The sequence below is a fragment of the Sparus aurata genome, chromosome 1 (genome assembly GCF_900880675.1).
Source record: "Sparus aurata chromosome 1, fSpaAur1.1, whole genome shotgun sequence".
Taxonomy (NCBI): domain Eukaryota; kingdom Metazoa; phylum Chordata; class Actinopteri; order Spariformes; family Sparidae; genus Sparus; species Sparus aurata.
In genome coordinates this window covers 16,564,004-16,589,213 of record NC_044187.1, presented here as the reverse complement: position 1 = coordinate 16,589,213, position 25,210 = coordinate 16,564,004, and the positions used below count along the sequence as shown (strand labels likewise).

The 25,210-nt window shown below is 42.3% G+C and overlaps 2 protein-coding genes across 3 annotated transcripts; one reads left to right on the top strand and one right to left on the bottom strand.

Moving 5' to 3' along the window:
- Positions 1-308: 308 nt before the first annotated feature.
- On the bottom strand, positions 309-2,458 carry LOC115568260 (axoneme-associated protein mst101(2)-like). The gene has a single exon (XM_030395410.1). It carries the CDS (start codon positions 2,390-2,392, stop codon positions 1,082-1,084), a length of 1,311 nt encoding a protein of 436 aa, XP_030251270.1. The 5' UTR covers positions 2,393-2,458; the 3' UTR covers positions 309-1,081.
- Positions 2,459-4,853: 2,395 nt separating this feature from the next.
- On the top strand, positions 4,854-24,629 carry smox (spermine oxidase). 2 transcript variants are annotated; one of them, XM_030429055.1, is made up of 8 exons: positions 4,880-5,009; positions 9,468-9,542; positions 11,323-11,557; positions 14,339-14,565; positions 18,318-18,491; positions 18,924-19,656; positions 22,342-22,502; positions 24,058-24,629. In XM_030429055.1, the coding sequence occupies exons 3-8, from the start codon at positions 11,350-11,352 to the stop codon at positions 24,208-24,210; spliced, it is 1,656 nt and encodes a 551-aa protein (XP_030284915.1). In that variant the 5' UTR covers positions 4,880-5,009; positions 9,468-9,542; positions 11,323-11,349; the 3' UTR covers positions 24,211-24,629. The 2 variants fall into 2 exon arrangements, with proteins under 2 accessions (XP_030284909.1, XP_030284915.1); XM_030429049.1 differs by lacking the exon at positions 9,468-9,542 and having other exon boundaries at positions 4,854-5,009.
- The last annotated feature ends 581 nt before the right edge of the window (positions 24,630-25,210 follow it).

The window sequence follows — 25,210 nt, the reverse complement described above, 5'->3', positions numbered from 1 at the left end:
TGCTTCCTGAGGGGCTTCCTGCTCGACAACATGAAACAAATCCACCACAGGCAGCATCATCAATTTAAAACGCCCTGTCTTGTCAGTGAGACAACACCATAAACACATTTTTTAGCAGACAACAGCTAAACAATCCTGATAGTATTGCTAATGGACATATTGTTTCTTTAAAGTGACAATTATTGTTTTTGTGTGGGCGGTGGATGGAGGTGCAGTTGAGGCCAGGAGACACGGTTTCGACTGGTTCCTCTGTAGCAGGATGGTGGTGTAAAGTAGCTAAGCCTTGAATTAGGTACAATTCTATGTACTTTTTATTGCACTTCATTTATTTATTTGCTTTAACATGAAGATTTGACACCCACAGTATATGATACGTTTATAGAATTCATTTAATTATTACTTTTAAGAAACTTGGTAACCTTGAACTGACACTTTAACAAAAGTCCTGCATTCAAAACCGTACTTAAGTAAAGGTATAATCTGCTGAAGGTAATTCAAGTATCCAAAGTAAAAGCACGGGTTCTGCAGTCAAATGTCCTGTGAGTAGTTCAAGCTTTATCACAAACTTTAAATTCTCTGGAAACAACTGACAAACATGACATTATTATTATCTTTTTAAAAGTTTTTTAAAAGCCAATTTGTTTTATTTGAATTCATTACATTCTGATTTTTTTTTTTATGCTCAGACTTAATGATGATGGTGGTACAGATCAGGAACTGGTACCCAGCCCGAGCTCTCTAAGAAGACGAGGAACAACTCCCCATGAACCTCAGGAGAACCTTGAGTGGACATGGGAAGAAACCTCGGGACAGGCAATTCAGAGAGAGATCCCCTCTCCTCGGACGGCTGGGTGTGTTATGTGCATTTGTTATTGTATGTTTGTGAGCTCCTCACTAGTTCAGGTGATAGTTTTACACACCTGAACTAATTCAGCATTTTTTTTTTTTTTTTCATTGAAGAATTTGTTCTTTAATAAAGGTTGGCTAACCGGAGCACCCGGGGAAAACCACCCGTTGTAGCTCAGGGAGAACAAATGCTTGTGTTAGAGTCTGGCTCAGTTCCTGAACGTGGATCTGGGCTCTAGATGAACCTCCTGTACCATTTCTTCTTTGTCTTCATCTTGGTCATCAGATCTTCCAGCTGGGACTTCAAGGAGCTTTCTTTCTCCTCCCACTCCTGCTCCTTTTCCTGCAGCGTCTTCTTGATAGTCTCTGTGGCCTGAATGAGGGATGTCTTTTCCTCCTGCCACACCACCTGATGACTCTCCAGCTTCTGCTCAACATTCCTCAAAGCAGCCGCGAGGGTTTGGTTCTCACGTTTCTGCTCATCCAGCTGAGCCTCATAGAGAGCTCTGGATTTGTCCTTCTCCTCCAGCAGGGAGGTTCTTATCTGCCACCAGCTGAGGCTCTCGGTCTCCAACAGACTCTCTGCATTTTTCAGGGCAGATGCGATCTTCCTGGTTTCCTCTCTGTGTTCCTCAAGCTGGGCTTGATGAGAAGCCTGGGATCTTTCCACAGCCTCCGTTGCTTCCTGTTGCATATCCTGCAGCGTCTTCTTGAAGTCTTCTGTGGTCTGAATGAGGGATGTCTTTTCCTCCTGCCACTCCACCTGATGACTCTCAAGCTTCTGCTCAACATTCTTCAGAGCAGCCGCGAGGGTGTCGTTCTGGTGCTTCTGCTCGTCCAGTTGATCCTGAAAGAGAACTCTGGATTTTTTCATCTCTTCCAGCAGGGAGGTTTTCTCCTTCTGCCAGCAGAGGCGCTCACTCTCCAGCAGATCCTCTGCCTTTTTCAGGGCAGATACGATCTTCTTGGTCTCCTCTCTTTGCTTCTCAATCTGGAGTTGATGGGAAGCCTGGGTCTTCTTAGCCTCTTTTTCTTTCTTGGCTAGTTTTTCCTGCAGCTTCTGAACTTGAGCCCTCTCGAATACAAGATCGGCCTCTAGCTGTTCGGCTTTTGTGCGAGACTCAAGCTCTGCCCCTTTCATGTCAGGGAGCTGATTCTTCAATCTCTCTGAGACCGTACGGAGCTGTGATTTCAGATCCTCGATCTCCTCTGACTTCAGATTCTTCATATTTTTCATCTCCTGCGATGTGTCTTGAATGGTCTTGCTGTGTTCAGTCTGCACTTTAGTCTGTCCCTCTGGTTCATCGCAGAGCAAGTCTTGGTGAAGCGAAAAAGAAGCAAATGAAGGCTTGGCCTTCTTGGAGACTTCCAGCTTCTTACACTGTTTGTACTCAGCGTCTTGTCTGCTGAGGCTTGTAGGTCTCCTCCTACCCTGTGAGCGATCTCTCCGACCGCTTCTTCCTCCTATACAATCCTCTGGATCTTGTCCCTTCTTGCTTGCTTTTCCTGTCTTGCCTTGTTTCGCCTTGCTCTGTGTACGTTCCATTGCGACGGAGAAAAGTGTGTCTGAATCAAACAGTCGTCGGTGCACAAATGGCAAATGTAAAGTCAGAGCTCCTATTTATACTATTTCAAGATTCTAGAATGTCTGTATGACATCACTGATGCTTTGATACATTATGCTTTGATGTTCCCTTCGATGTTCTTCTTTTTGTTGCTATAGCAACAATAACAATGTTTGTTGTGGTTTACAAAAACTTAATGGCCTTTTTTCTTAATATTTTATTTCAAAGTGTATCTCTCTATAAAAGCAAATAACCTCTGTCTGTCTGTCTGTCTGTCTGTCTGTGTGTGTGTGTGTGTGTGTGTGTGTGTGTGTATTCCTCAAATATCTCTGCGGATCAGGATCAGACTGACCTGAGAGTTTCAACATGGCTGCTGCTTGGTTCAAGGGTGTGCTATTTTGCATTTGTTTGGACTGCAATGATACTGTTAATAAATTATTTCATAAATGCTTTACAAATTCCACGAGCATGTCCACCGGAGCCCCTACAGTCACGTGCGCACCAGAGCCAATCACTGCAGAGCCCACCGCGACCCACCACCTTAAGAAACAAGCAGATTTATACCTGCAGCGGCGCGAGCTGGACCGGGATTTTGGCGGTGGTTCGGTCTGTTCTGTTCTGTTCTGTGCATCTAAACTGACTGTTGTGGATTGATGAGATTGAACGAGTCCGGACCGAGTCTGTTCGGGTCTGAGGAGATCCGGAGACGCGCAGACAACAAAGTGGAATCGGAATCTGTGGATGTTCATGTGTAGCTAGGGGCTAGCTAGCAGCTAGTCGCTAGCTACACGGCCCACCGCCCGAGGCGACGGACCGGAAGCATCGGCACGTCCAAAACTGGACCTAGGGTAAATAATGTCCGCCACGCTTGTTCGCGAACATTGCCGTCACGTTTGCTTTGTGTCTGGTGCAGGAAGAAATGGTAAAAACGGGCTTTTGTCACAAAAGTGTCCAAGCAGCAAGTTTGGTTGTTGAGGATCAGCATCAGCAACAGTACAAATAGGGTCCCAGCACATAGTTCGAGGCATCAAACATCTGCTAGCTTTGCCAGATTTCTATTGAAAAGTGAACACAACTCACCACTCTCCTGCAGCAGCTTGCTCGTTGTGGGGAAGCCCTGACGAGTCGATTACCGAGTGCAGTTAGAAATGCTCAGTTCTGTTCTTTTCCCTGTTAGCTCTCAATAATAACTGTTATAAACTGGTAGGCAAGACACATATGAACTTTGATTGCATTTCCATTGAGTAATAATCATATATTTTCATCCTTGAGCTGCGGAACTCTACTGCACTCAGTAATCGACTCATCAGGGCTTCCCCACAAGAGCAAGCTGCTGCAGGAGAGTGGTGAGTTGTGTTCTCTTTTCAATAGAAATTCAGCAAAGCTAGCAGATGTTTGATGCCTCGAACTATGTGCTAGGACCCTATTTGTACTGTTGCTGAAGTTTGGTGCTGTTCTGAGCATTATTTGTGGCTTTTTGATGGCGGTTTCTTGTTGGAGGAATAGACTGCAGTGTATTGTTATCGTGCGATCTTTTCTGAGGCTACTAAAACTACATAAGCTAGCGGTCGGAAAACTTGATCTTTAGAGGGGAGGTCTTACTCAGTGTCACAGTGTTTTAGACCCTGGATTAATCTTAGGCCGGAATATCCCTTTAAGTGCTTCAAAGATTTTAAAATATAGAGGTTTATATCGTATATCACTAAAAATATTACAATATTATTTGAATGCCATATTGCCCATCCCTAAAGCAGATGGTTATGAGTTGTTTATTGTGATATAAAATAGGCCATGTACACATGTACACAGGGCTTTCTTAAAACAGCGCTTTTTCTATGTGTTTTGGTCTTCTGTACACACAAAAGCGGTGTTTCAGGTCACTGATAAAGGAGCTTTTGGAAAACTCCCTCCCATTTGGCAGGCTTCTGATACGGTAGAGATTATATCGTCACCTATTGCTGTGGCGTGCGCCTGACATCGCTTGACTTTTGCGTTTTCATGAGGACAGAAATTTTGTGATGAAGAAAAAAAATCTATCTATCTATCGGAAAATTAACAAGTAAATTAAGTTATGAAATACATGTAGTGGAGTAAAGTAGTTATAAGATGGCATAAAATGGAAATATTCAAGTACAGTACTTGAGTAAATGTACTTAGTTACTTTCCACCACTGGCCTGAACACATGAAAGATAGATGACGTGTTCAAATGTATGTGAGCCGATAAAGCTTTTATCAATATGTACGTCGAATGAAATGTGAAATGCCAAAATATATAATTTATTGATACAGTGTGCGCACGCGTGTGTGTGTGTGTGTTTATTACATGTGGCAAAGGATGCGCGTGTGCGCGCGTGTGTGTGTGTGTGTTACGCAGCAGCGGCAGCAGTGTGACTGCGGGCTCGCTCAGAGAGGAGGGCTGGTCCTCTGTCGTCATCACCGCTCATGTTTAATGAATGAGGGGGCAGCGGCCACGGGGAAAAACTGGCTGCTTCTGGTTTCCAGGCATAAATACAAAGCGGAGCCGGGTCTGAGGGAAAATCGGCACAAAGGAGAGCGGAGCACTCAGAGGATTTAAAGCTGAAGAGCAGGAGAGTCAGGTAAAGCAGCCGCGACACCACGACACACATTTAGAGGAGGGTTTTGTGAAGAGACACACGGTGATGGTGAGAGCTGTACATGTTGACCGGGCTGCTGTATCAGTGTGTTCATCGCTGTGAACACACTGAGGAGGAGGGGAGAGAAAGAGAGAGAGAGAGAAAGGGGAAAAAAGCTGGTTCGGTGTAGTTATCAGCGCGGAGAGCGACCCGGAGACGCGTCCAACTACATGTCAGCACAGTTTGTGTTGGTAAGACAGAGAAAACGCTGCACGAAAACAACCTGTGTACTGCACATCACAATCACACGTCACTGACACCGATGCGTTATTGTGGGTCGCTGCGTGTGTGTGCGTGCGTGCGTGTGTGTGTGTGTGTATAACGGGACCAGCTGTTTTGTCTGGAACAAGGTGGATTTATGTTTTTTGTTTTTTTTTGTTTTCCCTCCTGATTTGATTGTGTGTGTTTAAATGTGTGGAGTTACTGTTATCGCCTCCACTCACAGATGATCAGCGGGGCTTTCAGAGACTCTCAGTGAAAGTTGCGTGCTTTGAGTCAAACTGCTGCCACTTTGGCATCACAGCTTATACGTGGCAGCAGACGCTCTTCATATAGAGCCCGGCAGCATGTTATTATAGGAAGATACAGAGGACATCGAACACTTCTTTTCCTTTTCCTTTTTTTTCTTTTCTTTCCCCCCTTCTCTGTCTTCACTCATATATCTTTACTCTACTTTACATTTCTGGCACCACTTTCAAGCAAGCTGACGGGTCAGGTTAGGTCAGGAAAAAGAAAATCTTTAAAATGGGGTTTACCCCGTCAGTTGCAGAGGTTCCCCCAGCACAAGTGAACTTGTTGTTTATTAAAAGTAGATTTTAGTGCAGCCAGATTTTTTTCTCACAACCTGACCTCCATGAGGCATCTATAAGGCATTGGCGAATGATTTATACATTTCTAATAATCCAAGGCACAGCTGACCTGAGTACACACAGTCAACAACATTTTGTGTGGCGTGTCAGGCACACGGTGACAGAAGACAACAGTTTGGGGTTTCTCACCCTGGGCTTGTCTGTCGCAAATCAGGGCACACAATCAACACGCGACCACGAAAGTCAAAGTTTGCCTTAAAGTGAAATGTCAGTTTGTTTAAGGGCCAGAGGAAATATCTCATATATATCCCATGTTTGCACATTGCACATTTACACAGGTATATACACACAGATCCATCTACTGTATATAGTGTTTGTATTCTATTTTATCCTATTTATTTGACTATTTTTTTAAAATTCAATTTTTTTCTGTTCTCTTTGTATATTCCCACCCTTGAGGAACTTCTCTTATGTTATCTTATACTGTTAGCCTGTCATTTTCCACATACCCCATTTAAACCAGTTAGTGTAGGCGTACACATGAAACTGAAATATGCATACTGAAGCGCTGAGTGCAAAAGAGACGCAGCATCGCACCCGATGTCACACGCCGGCTCAAAAAAATCATGCGTTACAAGAACAAACAAACAGACATATTGAGCCTTTTCTCTGAGTCTCTGACACTTGTATGTGTCTTTGGGAATACTGCGATAGTGTCAGGGAACTCAGTAAAACAACCAGTGTGGTGTACAGTAGCCCAGCAGTGGAGCGTGTGTGTGTGGTGGTGGTGGTGGTGTTGGTGGTTGTCTCCACTCCATCATCCCGGCTTGGGAAAAGTAGAGCTGGGAAAGAAGTGTGGAATGTCTGGCCCTCGGCACGAAGCCCTGAGGCTCCACTGGATTATTTTTTTTTTTTCTTCTTATGATGTAGAAAATGTTTGACCCTATGCTGATACTCACATGGGACTGATACAGGAAATGCAGATGTGAGTGTGGAAACAGCTGGAAAGAGCAACACTCGAGAGATGACGCAGTAATGTCAGATATTCCCGCTCAAGGCCGGTCCTGCTCCTGAAAAGGCCACCGGCAGACAAACTGCACTGCCATTTCTAGGTCAGCAGTAGCCCCCTCCCTCCCGCCCTCCCTCCTCATCCTCCCCACCCTGATCCGTCTATCTACCCAAGGCCAGCCCCACATATTAATCTGCAGTGGTGCTGGTGGAAAGCGTGGAGTGGTGGCATGTGGCGAGTGTATTTACCAGCTTTGGAATTACAAGCAACCACAGGGGAGTGATGCACAATCTGTCAGAGAGGCCAGCGGGTGAAGTCATCGGACGCTGCCCCTGAATTAGATCCGTCGTTCAATTAAAATCTTAATGAAACAGGATTTATCTTATAGCCCAACAACAAGACATTCTGAGGGAAAACTGAATCTTTAAAAGGTACATAATAGATAAATGAATAAATAAATACATGAATAAAGACCGAGCTGGTCCCTGGGGAACATTTTCATATATCTGCATTTTTTACCCTATAGCAATTATATAACTTCACATGACTGAGGTTATAAAACCTTAATCATTCAAATGCTCAGATGTAAAAGGGACTGAAAGGCTTGATTGCGTGACGTCAAATTAAAAAAAATAAAATCTGACAGGATAGATAATTTAAGGTCATTCCTCTGTTAATATAGTTGTTACAAAAATACACAAAAACAGGTTGACCCAACATCACCTTTAATCAGCCTGTACTTTTCTCTGAAGCCCAAGAATGAGTCCATTCATGCTGGTGTTGCATCGACTTTTCAGGTCAGATTCCGGAAACCCAGCTGATGATTAACATCATCCTCACTGCAGAGATTTGATGCAAAGCATTCATGGCCGGGATTGGTTTCAGGGGGAAGACACAGAAGTGAAACTGAAACTGGGCTTTATTTGGCACTTACAAAGACGTACTTCAGTGTAAATCTGTGGTTTAGCAGCGATGTGTTTGGGAAGTCTTGGGAGTTGATTTTGCAATATGGGTCAGTGGACTAAAACACTTGGAAATGAAATGATGGAAACTCCATTACAAACAGAGTCTCAGACAGCGGGCAGATTTTGTCTCCTGTGTTCATAATGACACTTCTAATAGAAACACCTGTTCAATAAATCTGTGCCGCGTCCGACCCACATTCGGGACAAGGGTCGTGAAGTCAGATGTTGCGTGTTGACCCGTCCAGATTAGAAGCTGTAATCAACATCTGTGTAGGAGGTCAGTATGAAACAAGAACCTATAGAGCTTTACGGAAATCCCTCCATATGTCCTCTTTCAATTGACACCAGAGTTTCGTTCTTACTTCAACATATGTCATCCATAAGCATCTTTTCTTGCAGAGTTGGCCGGTTGTTTCCTCTTTGTCAGCGCCTGTTGTTCATGTGACTCATCCAGCCCAGTTGTCAGGAATGACAACTTGCTTGCAGCACTGTTTCTCAAAAGTTGAGTCAAGATTCAAAGCAAGTGATGATAGCCTCTATCTTGGGTCACAGTAATCTGTAATCCCAGTGCTTTGATTTGTAGAGTTCCTGCCAGTCAGAGGACCTCATATAATTTAGAGGAGACCTATTATGCTTTTTTTTTTTTTTATTTCCTTCTGTGTGTTACTTCACAAAGTCCAAAGTTCATGCCAACAGGAGCTCCTCTCCCACAGAAAACACTGCTCCTAAAATGCCTCGTCAGCAGCCCCGCCTTTACATCTGTGACTTTGTGACATCACCCTACGTGGCTATGTCACATGTTTTCATAATTTATACCTATATTCAAGATTGAATTGAAGCTAACTGGAAGCTGAAAAATGCAAACGGAGCTTAGCGCAGACACGGTGAGTGTACGCTGACTCAGGCTTGTATGAGCTGACCAATCAGAGCAGGAGGAGGGGCCTTAAAGAGACGAGAACTAAAACAAAGCTTCTCAGACAGAAGGGGACACAGTGCCGCCGTGCAGGAAAACTGATGTGTTTCTGAGCAGTAAAGCATTCTGGTAGTACCCCGAAATAAAATTATGAACCAGGAAATTAGCATAAAAAGTCTCCTTTAAGATGAACAGGATGACACACCAGTTCGAGTTAGATATTCAGATCCGCTGAGGGGAAACTCAGTGTGTATTTTCTACACCATATGTACTATCCTGTGTCCAGTGTTGCTGTGGGAACAAAGCAGGGAGCATGTGTATGTGTGTGTGTGTGTGTGTGTGTGTTGTGTAACAGAGCCTCTGAGAACTTGATATTGTTTCTCCTACATGTCAGACCTGGAAAAAAAACAGACCCAATTCATATTTAAAGCTCTCAGATAACACTTACGGCCAATTACCGTTACTGTTCTTTGTAAATCTCTCTGTTGGGTCAACAGGGGTGTCTTCTGAATAGACTCCCACTGTGTTATTCTCACACACAGCTGTCCATACATCCACAGCAAGCTGCCTTGTGTGCTGGGATAACAAGGTTGCTTGTGTTTTGTATTATTCTTCACTCTGAATGTTAGTGTCCCTGAATACATTTTAGCATAATGTTTAGAGATATCTAGTTTTTGATTGTATACATTGTCTATTCTGTTACAGAAATAACAAGGTTGTGTCAGGACTCCTAATTTGGGCTCATTCAACGGTGTCGTACAAAAGGTTACACAACAGCAGGTATAATTATAGAGAATAATGAAGTCATGTCATGTAAAAAGATTCTTAATTAAGTTAATCTGTTACAAATACAGCTGTAAATGTAGGTCACACTCGGGTGAATGCTGATAACGTATCAGCTGTAAAAGGCTTCTGTGTAGTAAGCACTTAATGAGACACAAGAGCTCTAAAGAGGCCAAATTATCTGTGCCAAGATTGAGGGTACATTGGTCTTTTTTTTCTTTCTTTAAAGGATCGGTTCATATAACAAAATGGTATCTAGTCATGCCAAGTTTTGAGATACGCCTCTGAGATTTTTGGCTCCACAGTGGAGGTCAGGGGGGATTTAGCCTGTGGGCCTCACAGCACTGAAATGTTAGATTTAAACACTGACAGTATGGTGTCTTTCCATAATGTGTTTTGTCTTTTCGACTCTCTGGATAAAAAGGTGTTTTAACTTCATAAAAGTTCGTGTGCAAGGTTGCTATAAAATTTGATTGAATTTGAGTTGGCAAATTAAGGTTATTATGATTCAAACCACATTTTTCTCATCCTATAAACATGATATTTATTCACTTGTATTTGGTTGGTTTACATAACTAAACAAAAATGTGTTTCCTACAGAATGGTCTTAGTTGAGTCAACCAAATTTTAAAAATGTATTTCAACGTCAATTCTGAAGCTCAAAGTACTTAATTTACATTTGAGACTACCTAAAATGTCTAGTTTAACTTAGTAACATCAAGTTTGTGAATAGGAGATGTAGTCATGGCCACTGACGAGGGGGGAACACCAAGTCAGGGTGCCAAAGGGGGTCTGTAACCATGGAAATGAATTTTAAAATCTCAAAGTGTGGGGCGCTAAAGACTGCATTCAGCACTCAAAGTTTTAATGGTTAGCAGTGTTTTCACTATTGTAGAAGTAAACGACCATGACATCTCTCAATAAGTGTAGCCTATTAAAGACACACAGCAGGTTTCCATCAGATATCTTTTAAGTTTTCTTCAAACTATATTTAAAAAAGGGTCTCGGACAAAGTATGCTGGGAAGTCATCTTAAATGCTGATAAAGTTTCTTTAACGACCTGATTGAACTCTGTACAGTACAGTCATCCAGGCCATCGTTATCATTTTTACAGCGTATATATTTTATTGTCACGTGTGTCACGTATTTTATTGTCACAGGTTAATAAGCTGTTTGCCCGACTTATTATCTCGTGCTCACAAGCTCGATACCTTGTGAGCATGAGATAATATATCGTGCTGACAAGATAAATCTAATATCATCATTTCTTATCGTGTAGATTATATATTACATGCCAGAAGGTACACTGGGTTCACATTTGCGAGATATGAGCGTATGTGGATAAGATCCATATCTTGTAGGCCTGAGACTGACTCTACGGCTAGATTCCAGCAGATACGTGTCCGTGTGGGGGATGCCGGGGCGAAGGATGACATGCACCCAGTGATAAAAAATAATCTGTCAGGACTTCAGGTGCTCCATAGTGACAGAACACATTTTTTCTGTTATGTTTCAATAAAATTCCTTTACATTGAGTTTGATAATAACTTAAATGTGGCGTCAGCAACGATGATCAGTAGCTAAAAAATAACCAGCGGCGGAGCTGTGTTTTCAGTCAGGAAATAACTTACATCAAAGAATACAGTATGTTTTTTTCAAGGTATTTCATGGTTTATGTGTCGTTTTATAGACAATTCAAAGATCTCTCTTTCACTCAATATTGACTTCTGCTAATATGGGCGTCTAACTTGGGTCCTTTTCTTTCCTTTGTCCTCAGACTATATCGAAGAGGAGCTTGGACGGCATGCAAAGTTGTGAAATTTCCTCAGACAGCACTGATGATCCTCTTAGTAGCGGCCTACGCACACATCGGCAGCCTCGAATAGTAGTGATCGGTGCTGGCTTGGCCGGCCTTGCTGCGACTAGGACATTACTGAGAAGCGGCTTCACGGATGTCACTGTCCTAGAGGCATCAGACCACGTCGGCGGGAGAGTTCAAAGTGTTCAGCACGGTAAGAAGATGTGCCTCTTGGTTACTTGTTGTTGCCTTTGTGTTCAACTTTCTATGACGCCTTAACAGCGCAAGTGTGAATTATCAGTCAGTGTTTGACACCTACGGTCTAAAACCTGAGTGAAATGCATTCATTCCCATGCAGGCTGAATCTCAAACTGTTAAAAACACATTCACAGAACACTAACCCTTAGCAAAAAGTAGTATACTTGAAGTTCATTTTATTAAGTATGCTTGAGTATAAGTATAAGTATAGCAAGTATACTATGGACCATGTACTTGTAGCATACTAGAAAGTATACTAATTTAATACTTCTTCGGACTAAATTGGAACATTTTAAGTTTATAAAAGTATACTTTAAGTATACTTTATAAGGTCATTTTAAGTTTACAGAAGTACACTTTCAAGTATACATCAAGTACACTCATCTTTATACTACTAGTGTACTAAGTATATACTTCTAGTCCACATTTTAGTTTATTAACATGTAAGTTTATAACAGGGGTAATACCTCAAAGCAAATGTGTGTAGTGAAAAACATTTTTATTCTGCTAAATTAAATGTAAGCACAACTCAATGACTCAACCTTTTTCTGTACTAACATCAAGATATTGTAAGTATTAGCACTTGTAATATGTCTCTCTAGCAAAAGATTCACCATTTATTATCATACATGCACACAACTTAACAGACGGGAAGTCTCTCCCGGAAAACACCCCTTCACTCACGGTGCCAACATTTTTATCATCTTTGTTAATTTGACACAATTTAACCACAGAACAAGGATGTGAATTAAACCGCAACCGTCTTACACATCATCTTAATCACAAACACATTCACGAACCATAATTACACCAACAACAACAGAATACCCAAGAGTCTTTGCGCCATAGTCCACAGTATACTAAAGTACAAGTACAAGCTTTAGTATTAAAGTATAAGTCTAAGTATTAATGTATTTAGTCTTAGACTATTCTTTATACTTTTCAGTATAAGCCAAGTATACTTCACTATACTTTTCTTAAGTATATAAAATATAGTATATAAAAAGTACACTTCAAGTATACTGCCTCAGTTTTAGTATAAAATAGGTATACTTGTAGTACACTTGAATAAACTACTTTTTGCTGAGGGAAACTACACGGAGGATCAACTGTCCTCTGACTTTTTATTTTTTTATAAATATATAGCAATTCATGGCTTGTTAGCGACTTCACCTCTCCTCTCCAACCAATATTTTAATGTCTTAAACTTATGTTTTGAAGCAATATTTTAAGAATATATGCTCACATCAAAACAACTGAATAGGTTGATACCAGTCACTCCACAAAACAAGATGGCTGTTGAAGCATAGCAGTGACAGGCTTACTGGATTTTGTCGTACCCTTGCTGCTTGGTTAGGTTTAGGCAAGAAAACTACTTGGTTAGGCCTCGACAAACATGGTTGTTTGGGTAAGAATAACTACATTACTTTTGTACATTCGGTTAAAGGGTGACGTACTTACGTTACCTACCTAGCTGTAGTTACGTTACGTACGTGACGTCTGAATCTCATTTTATATTGCTGTAATAATACTAAGGCCACTAAAAGTCGCCACCTTACAATAAACATCAATATGTGTCGTAATAAGAAGCTTTCACAGTCGACCTTTGATAATTTTTTCTGATGAACAAACTGGTAACAAACAATACATCAGTAGAATCACAGAACCACAACATACCATTTACAATTTGACCTTAGATTCTAACGTATAGAAACTTCAGTCAGATAAAAGTTAAGTAAGTCAGGCAGACCAGACTAACATGTTCAGCTAATCCTACTTCGGGATGGAGAAGGGGGGTGGAAGGTTTACAAGGAAGATGCATTTTGATCAGAGACGATCAATATGTGGATTTAAAGTAAGTATTTTCAGATTATCTTAGTAAAATTTAAGTGTTACCTTTATGACAAGACGTTCACTGTTCATTAGCTGGTTTTCTCCATCTACAGCACCACTGATTTATGAACAAAGAATCTATTGATACAAGTTGGAGTTTACACGTTTAGGAGCCGTGCTGCACCAAACAGTTTTATCTGTAACCATACAATCGCTCCATCAACTTTATTTCCCCTAAATAAGCTGAATTAATACACTTGGATCAGACGCATGTCTGGCGCCGAGGGAAATAACAGAGGTTGTTCAGTTGATGTGCTTGAGTGACGCTGGTAGATTTTCCCAACAAAGTCGACTGAACTGCAGGTCGACGAAAGTTGAATGCTGGTGATTTCCATTATGTGAATTCTTTCAGCTGGCAAGAACAAAGGAGTATGAAATCAGCATCTGCTCATGGTGCTTAAACCATATGACCATAAAAGAGGTCACATGTAGAAACACTGTTTAATGTGAAGCCATATGTCAGGCACATGAACTGCATCTGTTATGTAAATGCATGTTTATACGCTGAGACATTACATAAGCATAGATGCATTTCTGCCAATTCTGTCTTCACAGCGGCCTGTTTTTATTATATAAATGGCTGTACAAAACATACAGTGTGTAATGGCATCGTCCTCGGAAAGAATATTTAATTAATGGTAGTCAAGTGGGCCTCAGGGTGCAGCGTGTTAACAGTGTTGACCCCCTCTTGAACTGGCCAGTTATCTAACACTCAAGTGTGAATGTGCCTTTACAAAAGCAGACTGATATAAAGTTTCATTCAGGAGATGCTGAGTTGAAAGAGATCACTTTTTGCAAAATAAATAGTAATCCGTGTGTTTGTGTTTTGTTTATGTTTTTGTAGGCAAAGCAACTTTGGAGCTTGGAGCCACCTGGATCCATGGTGCCAATGGGAACCCAGTGTACCACCTGGCGGAGGACAACGGGCTGCTGGAAGACACCACGGACGAGGAGAGGAGCGTGGGACGCATCAGCCTGTACGCCAAGAATGGCGTGGCTCATTACCAGACCAACGCCGGGAAGAGGATCCCCAAGGACCTGGTGGAGGAGTTCAGTGACCTGTACAACGAGGTGAGGGGCCACATATGCACACAGGTACACATGTGAATTCATGCTTATGTGCACAACTGAATGTGTACATGGACTGACAGTTCAGCCTGCAGAACATTAAAGGGACAGTTCACCCAAAAATTAAAATGCAGTCACTATCTACTCACCCCCATGCTGATGGATAGTTGGTTGAACATTTCTGGAGCTTCACAACAACTAAACAACTGAAATAGATGGAGACTTGTTTTAAAATGCAAAAAAAAAACAACGTAAAAAAGCACTGACTTGCTCCATACATCTCGCTTTAAGTAATCTAATCAAATTTTTTTAAATCAGTTTGGGACTTCTGGAAACTTGGATTATACCTGTTTTGCTGCGAAGCTTCAGAAATTATTTTTGGACTTTGAAACTCTGCCGGGCTTTCCATCAGCATATGTAGCTAATGACTGAATTTTCATTTTTTGGGTTAACTGTTTCTTTACAATAGAGCTCAACAGTGAGGTTCCGAAAGTGAAAATGCCATTCATATTCTGCATATAGATTTTGACTATTGGCCATAATGTCGTAACCATCCAAAGTAGACTTACCACAAGTTATCAAATTGTCATACGATGATATATGATCCTGTAGAAGTCACAAGTCCGTATGATATCAATCTTGTTTTGAGAAAAACATGTTTTATTTGCGATGTCATGAAGAAGTAATACACTACCCACAATCCTATAGTGCAACAGCGACGTGTCTGATTGGTGGAGCTCGCTGTTACCATGGAAATGTTTACCAAACCCGTGAATTTCATGTTAGCTAGTTACTGCTAACACTGAACTCTACGATTGTTTACCACAGAGCGACCATGATTTCACTCTCTGACCTACTGCGTTCATTTAGTGATGAGGAGAAGAGTTTATTAAGGGTTCAGCCGAACATGAAATTTGCGGGTTCGGTAAACATTTACATGGTAACAGTGAGCTCCACCAATCAGAGACATCGCTGTTACATTTGCAATGGTTTATGGGATGAGTAGTTCCTTTACTCTTACGATAATTATGTACACAGTTTTGTACCTTTTGCTTTTTTCTCCATTTTTCAACATTTTGTTTGCGCCAAATTAAATGTTTTATGGTCACGATTAATCTGCTAGCTGATTGGCTTGGTTCCAGGCCTAAAACTCTTTATATAAGGATTTTATGAAACGTCAATGTATGTGAGTAAATGAATGGCAAATTCACTTCCGGAACCGGAGCTGTAAAAAAAGTGGGCGGTCACTGTTGAGCTCTATACGCAAGATATGTTACATAGCCATAGTTACCAGAAGTAAAACCTAATGCTCTGCAGCCAATAACGTGTTCAAATCTATCAAACAGTGTTTTAAAATTTAGTGGCAATCCCAACATTTTGAAAAGAGCGGACTGAACTTGGGGAGGTACAAATGGAAATTTGAGGTTGACTTTTTCACTCAACATGCAGCTTCATTAAAGTTACGCAAGGGGGAAGTAAAAGGGGAAACTGGATATTGGCAAGCTCTATGAAAAAAAGCTGGAGTGCCCAGAAAAATGCAACGAAACCAGGCTACAAGAATCCAATAAAAAAAAACTACAGAGTGAAACAAAAGTCTAAGAACAAAAAGAGAAAGTCAAGGGGGAACAAAAGCAGGAACACAGGAGACACAAGGAGCTAACGCAGGACCAGAGGAACAGACACACAACGCAGACTTAATTACACAGAGGTTAATTAACAAATGGAACACGGGCGAGCACAGAAAACAGGCAGGAAAAAGACAAAGACAGGAAGTGTTAAGACATACGAGGAGAGGCTTTCAACGTAAAACAGGAAATGACGAAACTCAGGACCATCACAATGTTAAAAGGCACAACACGTCCATGACAACATTATTCAATATACATCGTCAGCCATCTTGAGATCAAATCCAACAAACCATGCTGAATTTAATAGATTAGCCGTTTCCCTCCGTCCAGTTCCCTGCTCTCTGCTTTGTAGCTGCTCCTGTTAGAGCACGGCTGTTTCACTGTAAGTAGGTCACGTCTGGAAAAGCAGTTACAGAGGGAAGGTATAGAACACATTTTGTTCTCATTAACCCCTGTGCATCTGTGTTTTCTGTGTAACCTCGGTACACATGCCGTCTCCGTGTGACGAATATTCTCAAAACGCCAAACCCCCCTTCAGAGACACAGCGGCAGCTTCAGAGATATCCTCGCCTCTGGTACATTTAGCAGCCATGTCAGTCATCTTCCTCCAGCTTTTTCTTTCAGCTATTGTCTTAATTGTGCTCTCTTTGTATGTTGTGAAGCTAGCTGCGACAAGTTCGCTACATTAAGGTTTATAAATAAAATGGACTTGACTAGACGTGCAAAGGCTCCGTGCTGCTTTCTCCAGTGTGTGTTTTTTAGTAGCTTATACAATAAAAGAGAAATCAAAAGGGCCTTCAGGGTGACCTCACCTTAACCACTTCCTGTGATGTCATCCAGCCCCGAATGACACAGTGCAGAGTAATGTCTGCCTTTCACATTGATGATCTTCAGGGTCATCATCATATACAGTATGTGAGTCACTCACTGTACTCTGAGCTCCACTCTTTATCGTCACCTTGTTTTTCCATAACCACGACCGTCACTGCAGCTGTTTCACCTCCTCTCTACTTGAGCAGTAGCTTTATTTTATGTGCAGTTTCTTTACTAGTGATCCCTTTTCATTTATCTGATTTTAAATCAATCATTTGGTCTAAAATGTCAAAGAATATTAAAAGAAATGCTGTCAGGAGCCCAAGTTGACGAATTCAGAATAATTATTTTTTGTCTGACTGAAAATTCACAGTTTACCATCACTAAGAAAACAACACCTTATGACCCGAATTAAGGGAAAATTAAGACATTAAGACATAAAAAAGAAACAATTTTAACAATTAATTGATGATTATAAAATTGTTACATATCAATTTTCTGACCCTTGAAATCACAAAATCTACTAATTGTTTCATTAATGTATCAAAAAACTTCAAAATCATCAAGAATTATATCAAAGTTTTGTTTCATTATCAAGGGTTGTCTTCAGCAGCATTTATTACGTACAGTACTTGTTATGCAAGTCAATTCTGTTTTCAAGTTAAAGGGACACTGTGGAGACTCTGTTTTGTGCTTAAAGACGGCTGTTGGTTTATGTAAGCTGCTGTTGCTCTTTGTTAGCTGAACGGAGAGAGGCACCGAGACGAGGCACTCAAAAGCCTGCATCAAGTCACATCCTTTGGACTGTCCCGCAAAATACTCACCTTACTCCCTCGCAACGCAATCCACTGTCCAGCAGCTTTAGACCACATAAACAAATTGTCCACAGGCGGAAGGTCTCAGTTTTCATGTTACGTTACAATCTGCTCACGTATGGCCATTAAAAACAGTAATGGATACACGTCCTTTTAAAGTTACAAAGAGCCCCTTTTAAAGTCAAACTTGATTAACTGTAACCACAATCAAGATAGAGACAACTTTACAGAAACAGAAGGTAGCATTCAAGTTGCATCTTGTCCATAAAGCAACATTTCCTCTGAATCTGTTTTCTTGCCGTCATCTTTCTTGTGTGGTGTTTCTCCATTGCGCTACCATTTGAAACAGTCACAGTAGTGGCCTGATCTGCCCTAAACTCGTTCTGCGGTTTCTTCCCTCTTTCGCTCGCCCTCCTTTGCTTTCTTTACATCCTTCCTCATTCCTCTTCCTCCTAAATACCCTCCACCTCTGACCTTTTGACTCGTCTTACATCCGTAGGTGTACGAGCTGACTCAGGAGTTCTTCCAGAATGGGAAGCCAGTCTGCGCCGAGAGCCAGAACAGTGTTGGCGTGTTCACGCGAGATGTGGTGCGCAAGAAGATCACGATGGATCCCGAGGATTCTGAGAGCACCAAGAAGCTCAAACTGTCCATGCTCCAACAATACCTCAAGGTGTGTGTGTGTGTGTGTGTGTGTGTGTGTGCTCATATCCATGTCTACCTGTAAATTATCCGACACTTTATCACCTCCTCGGACCTTCATGATTATTATAGACTTAAAAACGAACACTCTACATGAGTGCTATATTAATGCTCCGCCATACGCTCCCGCCCACTTACTAAGACAGGAAACATGTTGTGAAAATGTAGCCCTGGAGAGACGGAGGCGCGGCGGCCACCAGGTAACCTCGACCATGCTGTCTCACATTTAATGAGGCAGAAGCAGGAACATATTTTTGCTTTTTTCAATCACCACCAGCAGGTGTTGTCGTCTCAGCGAAGCATATGTGTTCCCAGCATGTTAAAACATGTTCAGTCAGACTGAAGCTGCGGGGATACACGGCAAGAATATAATTGACTGTGTTGAAATGTTGTCACGTTTCAGGTGGAGAGTTGTGAAAGCAGCTCTCCCAGTATGGATGAGGTGTCTCTGAGTGAGTTCGGCGAGTGGACAGAGATCCCTGGTGCACATTACGTCATTCCTGAAGGTTTCATGAAGATCGTGCAGCTCCTGGCCCAGGACATCCCCTCCCGCACCATCTGCCTTAGCAAACCGGTCCGCTGCATCCACTGGAACTACTCAGCCCAGCATCAGGAGGTGATCGCCAAGAGCAGTGACTCCAACCACAACGAGAACAACCACAGCTGCCGACCTCACGACGACCCCCTCATCCTCGGTCGTCCCATTTACGTGGAGTGCGAGGACGAGGAGTGGATCGCAGCCGACCACGTGATCGTCACAGCGTCTCTGGGCGTCCTGAAGGGGAACCACGAGGCCATGTTCTCCCCGTCTCTGCCCGAGGACAAGGTGCTCGCCATCGAGAAGCTGGGCATCAGCACCACCGATAAGATATTCCTAGAGTTCGAGGAGCCCTTCTGGAGCCCCGAGTGCAACAGCATCCAGTTCGTGTGGGAGGATGAGGCTCAGCTAGAACAGCTGACGTACCCCGAGGAGCTGTGGTACAAGAAGATCTGCAGCTTCGACGTCCTCTACCCGCCCGAGCGCTACGGCTACATGCTGAGCGGCTGGATCTGTGGGCAGGAGGCACTGTACATGGAGCGCTGCGATGACGAAACAGTGGCTGAGACCTGCACTGAGCTGCTGAGGCGCTTCACAGGTTAGGACATGCACATAAGAGGAAACAGCTGAGCATTGTGGGCAAACGTTACACAGCGTACATCCTGTTCACACCACAGAGGGTTCTCTAGAGAGGTGAAGATGTTCTCATGCTCTAATTCGCCAGAATAAATGTCAGCAAAGGTCTTGGAAGGAGTCCTGAAAATGTCAAGTACGAGTACAGTTACATTACTGAAATATTAATTAATTACAAGTTAAACTACTGTTACTACTATTAAAATTATAAACAGGTAAAAGTACAAAGTATTCTTCTCAAACACTACTTAAAGTGTCAGTTACTTTTTAACCGTTGATGTCCAGTGCATGATGAATAGCAGGCATTCAATCAAAAACCTTCGGTCTAAATTAATCCCAACTCCTCTTCTGTTCTGCGCGAGTGGTCCTGTCACCTCTGCAAGCCTTCACCTGTTCAAAAGTGTTGTGTTTTGCCCACGTGTCAGGGTTTACCGACCCGTTTGTCCTCAGATTCAGCCTAATTAGCAACTAAACCACTGATGAAAGAGGTTAAGATGTAGTTCCAATTGTACTAAGTACTCTGAAAAAGTAACAAAGTAGATTACATGGTATGATGCAAACGAAAAGAATACTCCCAAAACTTGACTTAATTATAGTAATCTGAGCAGATGTAGTTAGTTACTCCCACACCTGGTCTGTGATGCACATTTTAAAACTTTACACTTCTTTGTGCTGCAATTTCAGGTTTCATAAGGCTCATTTTTCTATTTTATGTTATGACAACACTGTGCTGAGGTAAGGAAGAAACACATTTTTGGCTTAAAATAGCTGCTTTTGCCACAAACGGTCGAGCCTTGCTAAAAACACCAGTATTTAGTCGCCACAAACACAGCTGGAAGTTGTCCTGAGGCCTCCTTAAAAACTATCCAGTGGTGTCGATGTGCACACTTGAATTGTGGTCACTGGCTTAGAAGTCACAAAATGAAGAAAATTGTATTCTGGTGACGCTTGGGCGGCAGTAGCTCAGTCAGTAGAGACTTGGCTTGGGGACTGGAGGGTGGCCGGTTCAAGTCTAGACCACAATATGGAAGTGGACTGGTAGCTGAAGAGGTGCTAGTCCACTTTCTAGGTTACTGCCAAGGTGCCCTTGAGCAAGACACCGTGCTCCCCGGGCGCTGACATAGCTAGTGTGTGCTTCTAGCTTGTGTGTGTATGTATGTGTGTACTTAGAATGTGCAGCTGGTGATGGGTTAAATGCAGAGGATACATTTCAGGTGTGTTTCATGTCTGACAAATAAAGATTCTTCTTCTTCTTGAGAACCAGGAGAGCTGGCTGAAAACAAAAAGCAAGCTTCGACGAAAAGCTGTCCAAAATACGAGCGACAATGGCAGACAACAGGCAACCCAACAACACAGGAGTAATCCAAGAGCAAAGAAATCAAATGTAACACGAGGAATCAGGAAGTAAATACAGGAAAACACGATGTGATGACAGGACCAGGAACCAACAAAAAATCACAGGCGTGAATAGACAGGCACTGATTATTTAATGAAACGTGGTCGGGAACAAAAAAGTGCAAGAAAACAGACAAAGTAAGAGAGTAGACACATGAGGATATAACAACAAAATAAAACAGGAAACCAACGAAGCAAAAGAAAAACAAACCGTGACACTATCTAACCAAAGAGCTTCTCACAATGACAAGTGTTTTTTTCTTTTTTTGTAAAAGATACCACCGCTTTAATAACTGCCCTCTGGTAAAGCTCATACAAAGACTCAGTAATCTAAAACTAACATGATAGCCTTGGAAGGCTGAGCCTGTCAGCTCAGTGACTCACACAATCCATGACTCGGGTTGGGTCGTTGGTTCATCATCAGTTGTGGCGTCAGTGACTTTTTTTTTAATAAGAAAAATATCTGCTGAATGACTCAGGTGTTGGTTTTGTGTCCAGTGAGCAGCAGCTAACTGGTTTGGTGTCAATACCAGGAAAGAACAAAACGCATCAGTGACATCTTGTCAATCCCTTGTTTGTCTTGTGATGCAAAAACACACAAACAAACAGACACACACACACACCGGCACAGGTTCTGTGTTTTCAAGCCAGTGTTGCTGCTGTTAGTTATCTGGAACACACCACCTCTTGCTCAAGAGAATAATTCCTCTTGCGTATACAAAAGAATACAAACCTGTTTCAAGGTGATTGCGCCGTTGACTGTAACAGGGTACAGGACATGGATTTAGGTTGACTCACTATTTGTCATCCGGCAACCAACAGATCAGGGATGTGCGGGTAGAAAAAGGCTCAGATTATTACTCAGTAAAGTGATTGCCTCAGAAATAGGTCACAGAGTGGGCGCAGAAACCACAGAGACCGCGGCGACTGTCACTTCATGATGAGGTCAGCCGGCTTCCTATAGATACAGTCTGTAAATGACACACAGAAATGACACCCCCCCACACACATTCACACACTTTGCTAATTTAGGTCAACGTTCTTTAATCCCCTCAGCTGTCGCTTAATTACATATAGACTCGCTGCTCGCAGAAGGTCATGAGTTGATTAGTGCTGGCAGATTAGACGTCCCAGTGAAAGGCCTCGACCCGCAGCCGGCCCATTCTTAGCCCCGACTGGTTTGTTTCTGTAATGTACCGTTCGGACCCTCCACTGTCTTGTCTTGACTCACCCTCCTCCGTCTGTCCGTCCACAGGGAACCCTGACATTCCAAAGCCCTGGCGCGTCCTGCGCTCATCGTGGGGCAGTAACCCTTTCATCCGAGGCTCCTACTCCTTCACTAGGGTCGGATCCAGCGGCGAGGACTGCGAGAGGCTGGCCATGCCGCTGCCTTACGCCAACAGCACCAAGGCGTCGGTAAGACAACTACAAGACGACACACACAAAGGGGGTGGGCACAATAATGGAACACCTCTAATATATAATCCAATTCAATAGCATTGGAAATACAATGTTTATTTCAGGAAAGAAACTGACTCCCCACGATAGTGATAAGGACAAAGAGATAGCACTGTCTTATTTTGTTAACCTGACGCGCACCAAAAACTATTTAAAAAAGGATGCTCACTTTCGAAAGAGTTCTCGAAAGACGATTGGACGAACCACTTGTCAATCACAGGCTAATTTTGGCTGTTCGACAAAATTCTCATGTATGTGTTCTGACTAAAACAGTCAAAACTGTCTCGGTTTTCTCTTGAATTAGAACTAAATCACAAAGTTCTGTCTAAAAAACCCTGTAATTCTGTAATGATCGTGTAATCAGAGATATGAATAATCAGGTTCTTTCATGTTCCGTGTAAACGCCGTATCCCAAATATACTCAAAAGCAGGATCCTCGTTCGCATGTAAACACGGTGAACGACTTGAACACTTCCGTGCCTAAACTTCTCCACGCACATCTGCGTTTATGTTGTTGACCTGTATCCTCTCATACCGTCCTAGGAATCTGAATGTACAGTGCCAGATCAGCTCCCGTCTGGGAGCTTATGGGACCTGTAGAATGAAGTGTTATGCTAAATATTTATAAAATAATTCTTAGTAGCACTTAATGATGACAATCATTGATAGATAGATTTGTAGCTAAACTGGCAATAGACAAGTTTTCTCTTGCTATCATTTTACAACGTGGTTCTGCCACCAATCAGGAAACCTCCCGGGAAAGGGATGGTGATAAATAATCCATTTCCCTTACAGACTAAGTGATTGAATAAAGTCACGTTTCCTCCTGTGTCCAAACAGGGTCACTGATGATAACACCGGCTGGGAACACCCAAGTTAATCGTTATGTCACTGCTGACAGCACAGTGAAAACAATAAAATGTTTTATTAACCATTTAAGCAACTGTTTAGTTTACCATTTATTACAAAGTGTCACCCACAGAATTCACTCTGAATGCTGTAGAAAGCTTTAAGACATGACTCCCCCGCCTGCAGCCGTGTTTTCACTGACTGCACATTCGGTTGTTTACAATCCTTTGCTCGCACCCTGAGAGCATCTGGCTAATGCGGCGGTGTCATCACTAGCATGTCACATCGCAGCACATGCAGAGCAAATACAGCTGGTGTCAGGGGGGGGTTATGAAGGTCGATTCCTCGCCAGAAGTCTAGCCCGTGAAACTTGATTCGTCCTGGGCGGAGGGGGGGGAGATCGTGTGCTCACTTGTCGGTGCTGAAGAAATGACATGACCCCTCTGCCGAAGTCCCGTCAGAGCCCCGGGGGGAAGTTACTGTAGCCTGTTGCATGTAAAGGCGCTGACAAAGGATTAAAATAGAAAAAAGACTGTGCGAGAGGCCAAAAGTACGTCAGGATGACATTTAGGGATCTTTGTTTTGAATCTGGCTTCCTTTTCTCCTTTCGTCTTTGCTTATATTCCCTTCTTATTCTGCACCCCCTCCTTCCTTCCTTCCTCAGCCTCTACAGGTCCTGTTTGCTGGAGAGGCCACCCACAGAAAATACTATTCCACTACCCATGGTGCTTTGCTGTCAGGACAGAGGGAGGCCACTCGCCTAACAGAGATGTACCAGGACTTGCACAGAGCTCAAACCACAAAGCCTAATATGTAAAAATAAAAATGAACCTCTGACTAGTGAAAAATAAAATACAGAACTGTTGAGATTTAAGCTTTTTATCTTGATGATTAAGTTATACTTAAAAGGCATAGCTCGGGCATTATTACATTGATAACAAATGAGTATTGTTTCTATTGTATTGTAGATTCGAATCATGCTAAAATTTTTATTTGAGATGTACTGTTCAAAAGTTGCCAATGGTGCTGTCATTTCTCGTCTTTATCATTCTGTCGTTATGTTCTTTTTTTTTTTAAATTAATCAGTAATTTAATGTTTATAATAACAACATCTGTAATTTAACTTTGTTTTTGTAAGTGCCTTCTGTACGTAACGTTATGTTATCTTAAAAAATTATGGAAACACCTAATACAAAAAAAATTGAGAAGGTTTTAACAAAATAAAAATTCTATCATCATCTAACGAGACAAGTTTGGTCTTTTCAATTCGGGGACGAGATCTCCTCCGCGTCCACTTCTTTTCCTCTGGAATATTTTCCAGGAAAGCACAACCGCGGGCAAGAGAGGTTTCCATACTTTCACCATGTCGGTATCTATTTGAATCAACGCGAGCAAGGCAGAAAGTCGGTGCACATGGAAAGGAAAAGAAAAGGCTCTGTAATGCTGTGCCAAAGTGACAGATGGTGTGAGAACAGACCTCAACCCAGTCCTCAATTCTGCAGGACAACAGTGTTAATCCTCTTCTTCAGCGACAAACACGATCAGAGGCTGAAAAGGAGTGGGAAAGTTTTAATTAGCAACGGAAAACAAGGGAATTAGTTTTAAAACTCCGTATTTCCTGCCCACTGACTAATGATTTCTTTCACAGTTAGGCGGTTACTCAGTGTTTGCAAAAGTTTTGAAATGAGGGCACATCACATATTATTTTTTACATTTGCCACGTGCCAGTGGTGAAATAATGAACACCACAAAATCACCGCTGCGGCTTTCTTTGGATGAGACATGTGACAGCATCGGGTCACGCCCTCCTCTCAGAC

Excerpts from the sequence above, each read along its gene's own strand:
- LOC115568260 (XM_030395410.1), bottom strand. The coding sequence starts at position 2,392 with ATGGAACGTACACAGAGCAAGGCGAAACAAGGCAAGACAGGAAAAGCA.
- smox (XM_030429049.1), top strand. The coding sequence starts at position 11,350 with ATGCAAAGTTGTGAAATTTCCTCAGACAGCACTGATGATCCTCTTAGT. Across the intron at positions 14,566-18,317 it reads TCAGTGACCTGTACAACGAG|GTGTACGAGCTGACTCAGGA; the intron begins GTGAGGGGCCAC and ends TTACATCCGTAG. Across the intron at positions 19,657-22,341 it reads GCTGCTGAGGCGCTTCACAG|GGAACCCTGACATTCCAAAG; the intron begins GTTAGGACATGC and ends GTCCGTCCACAG.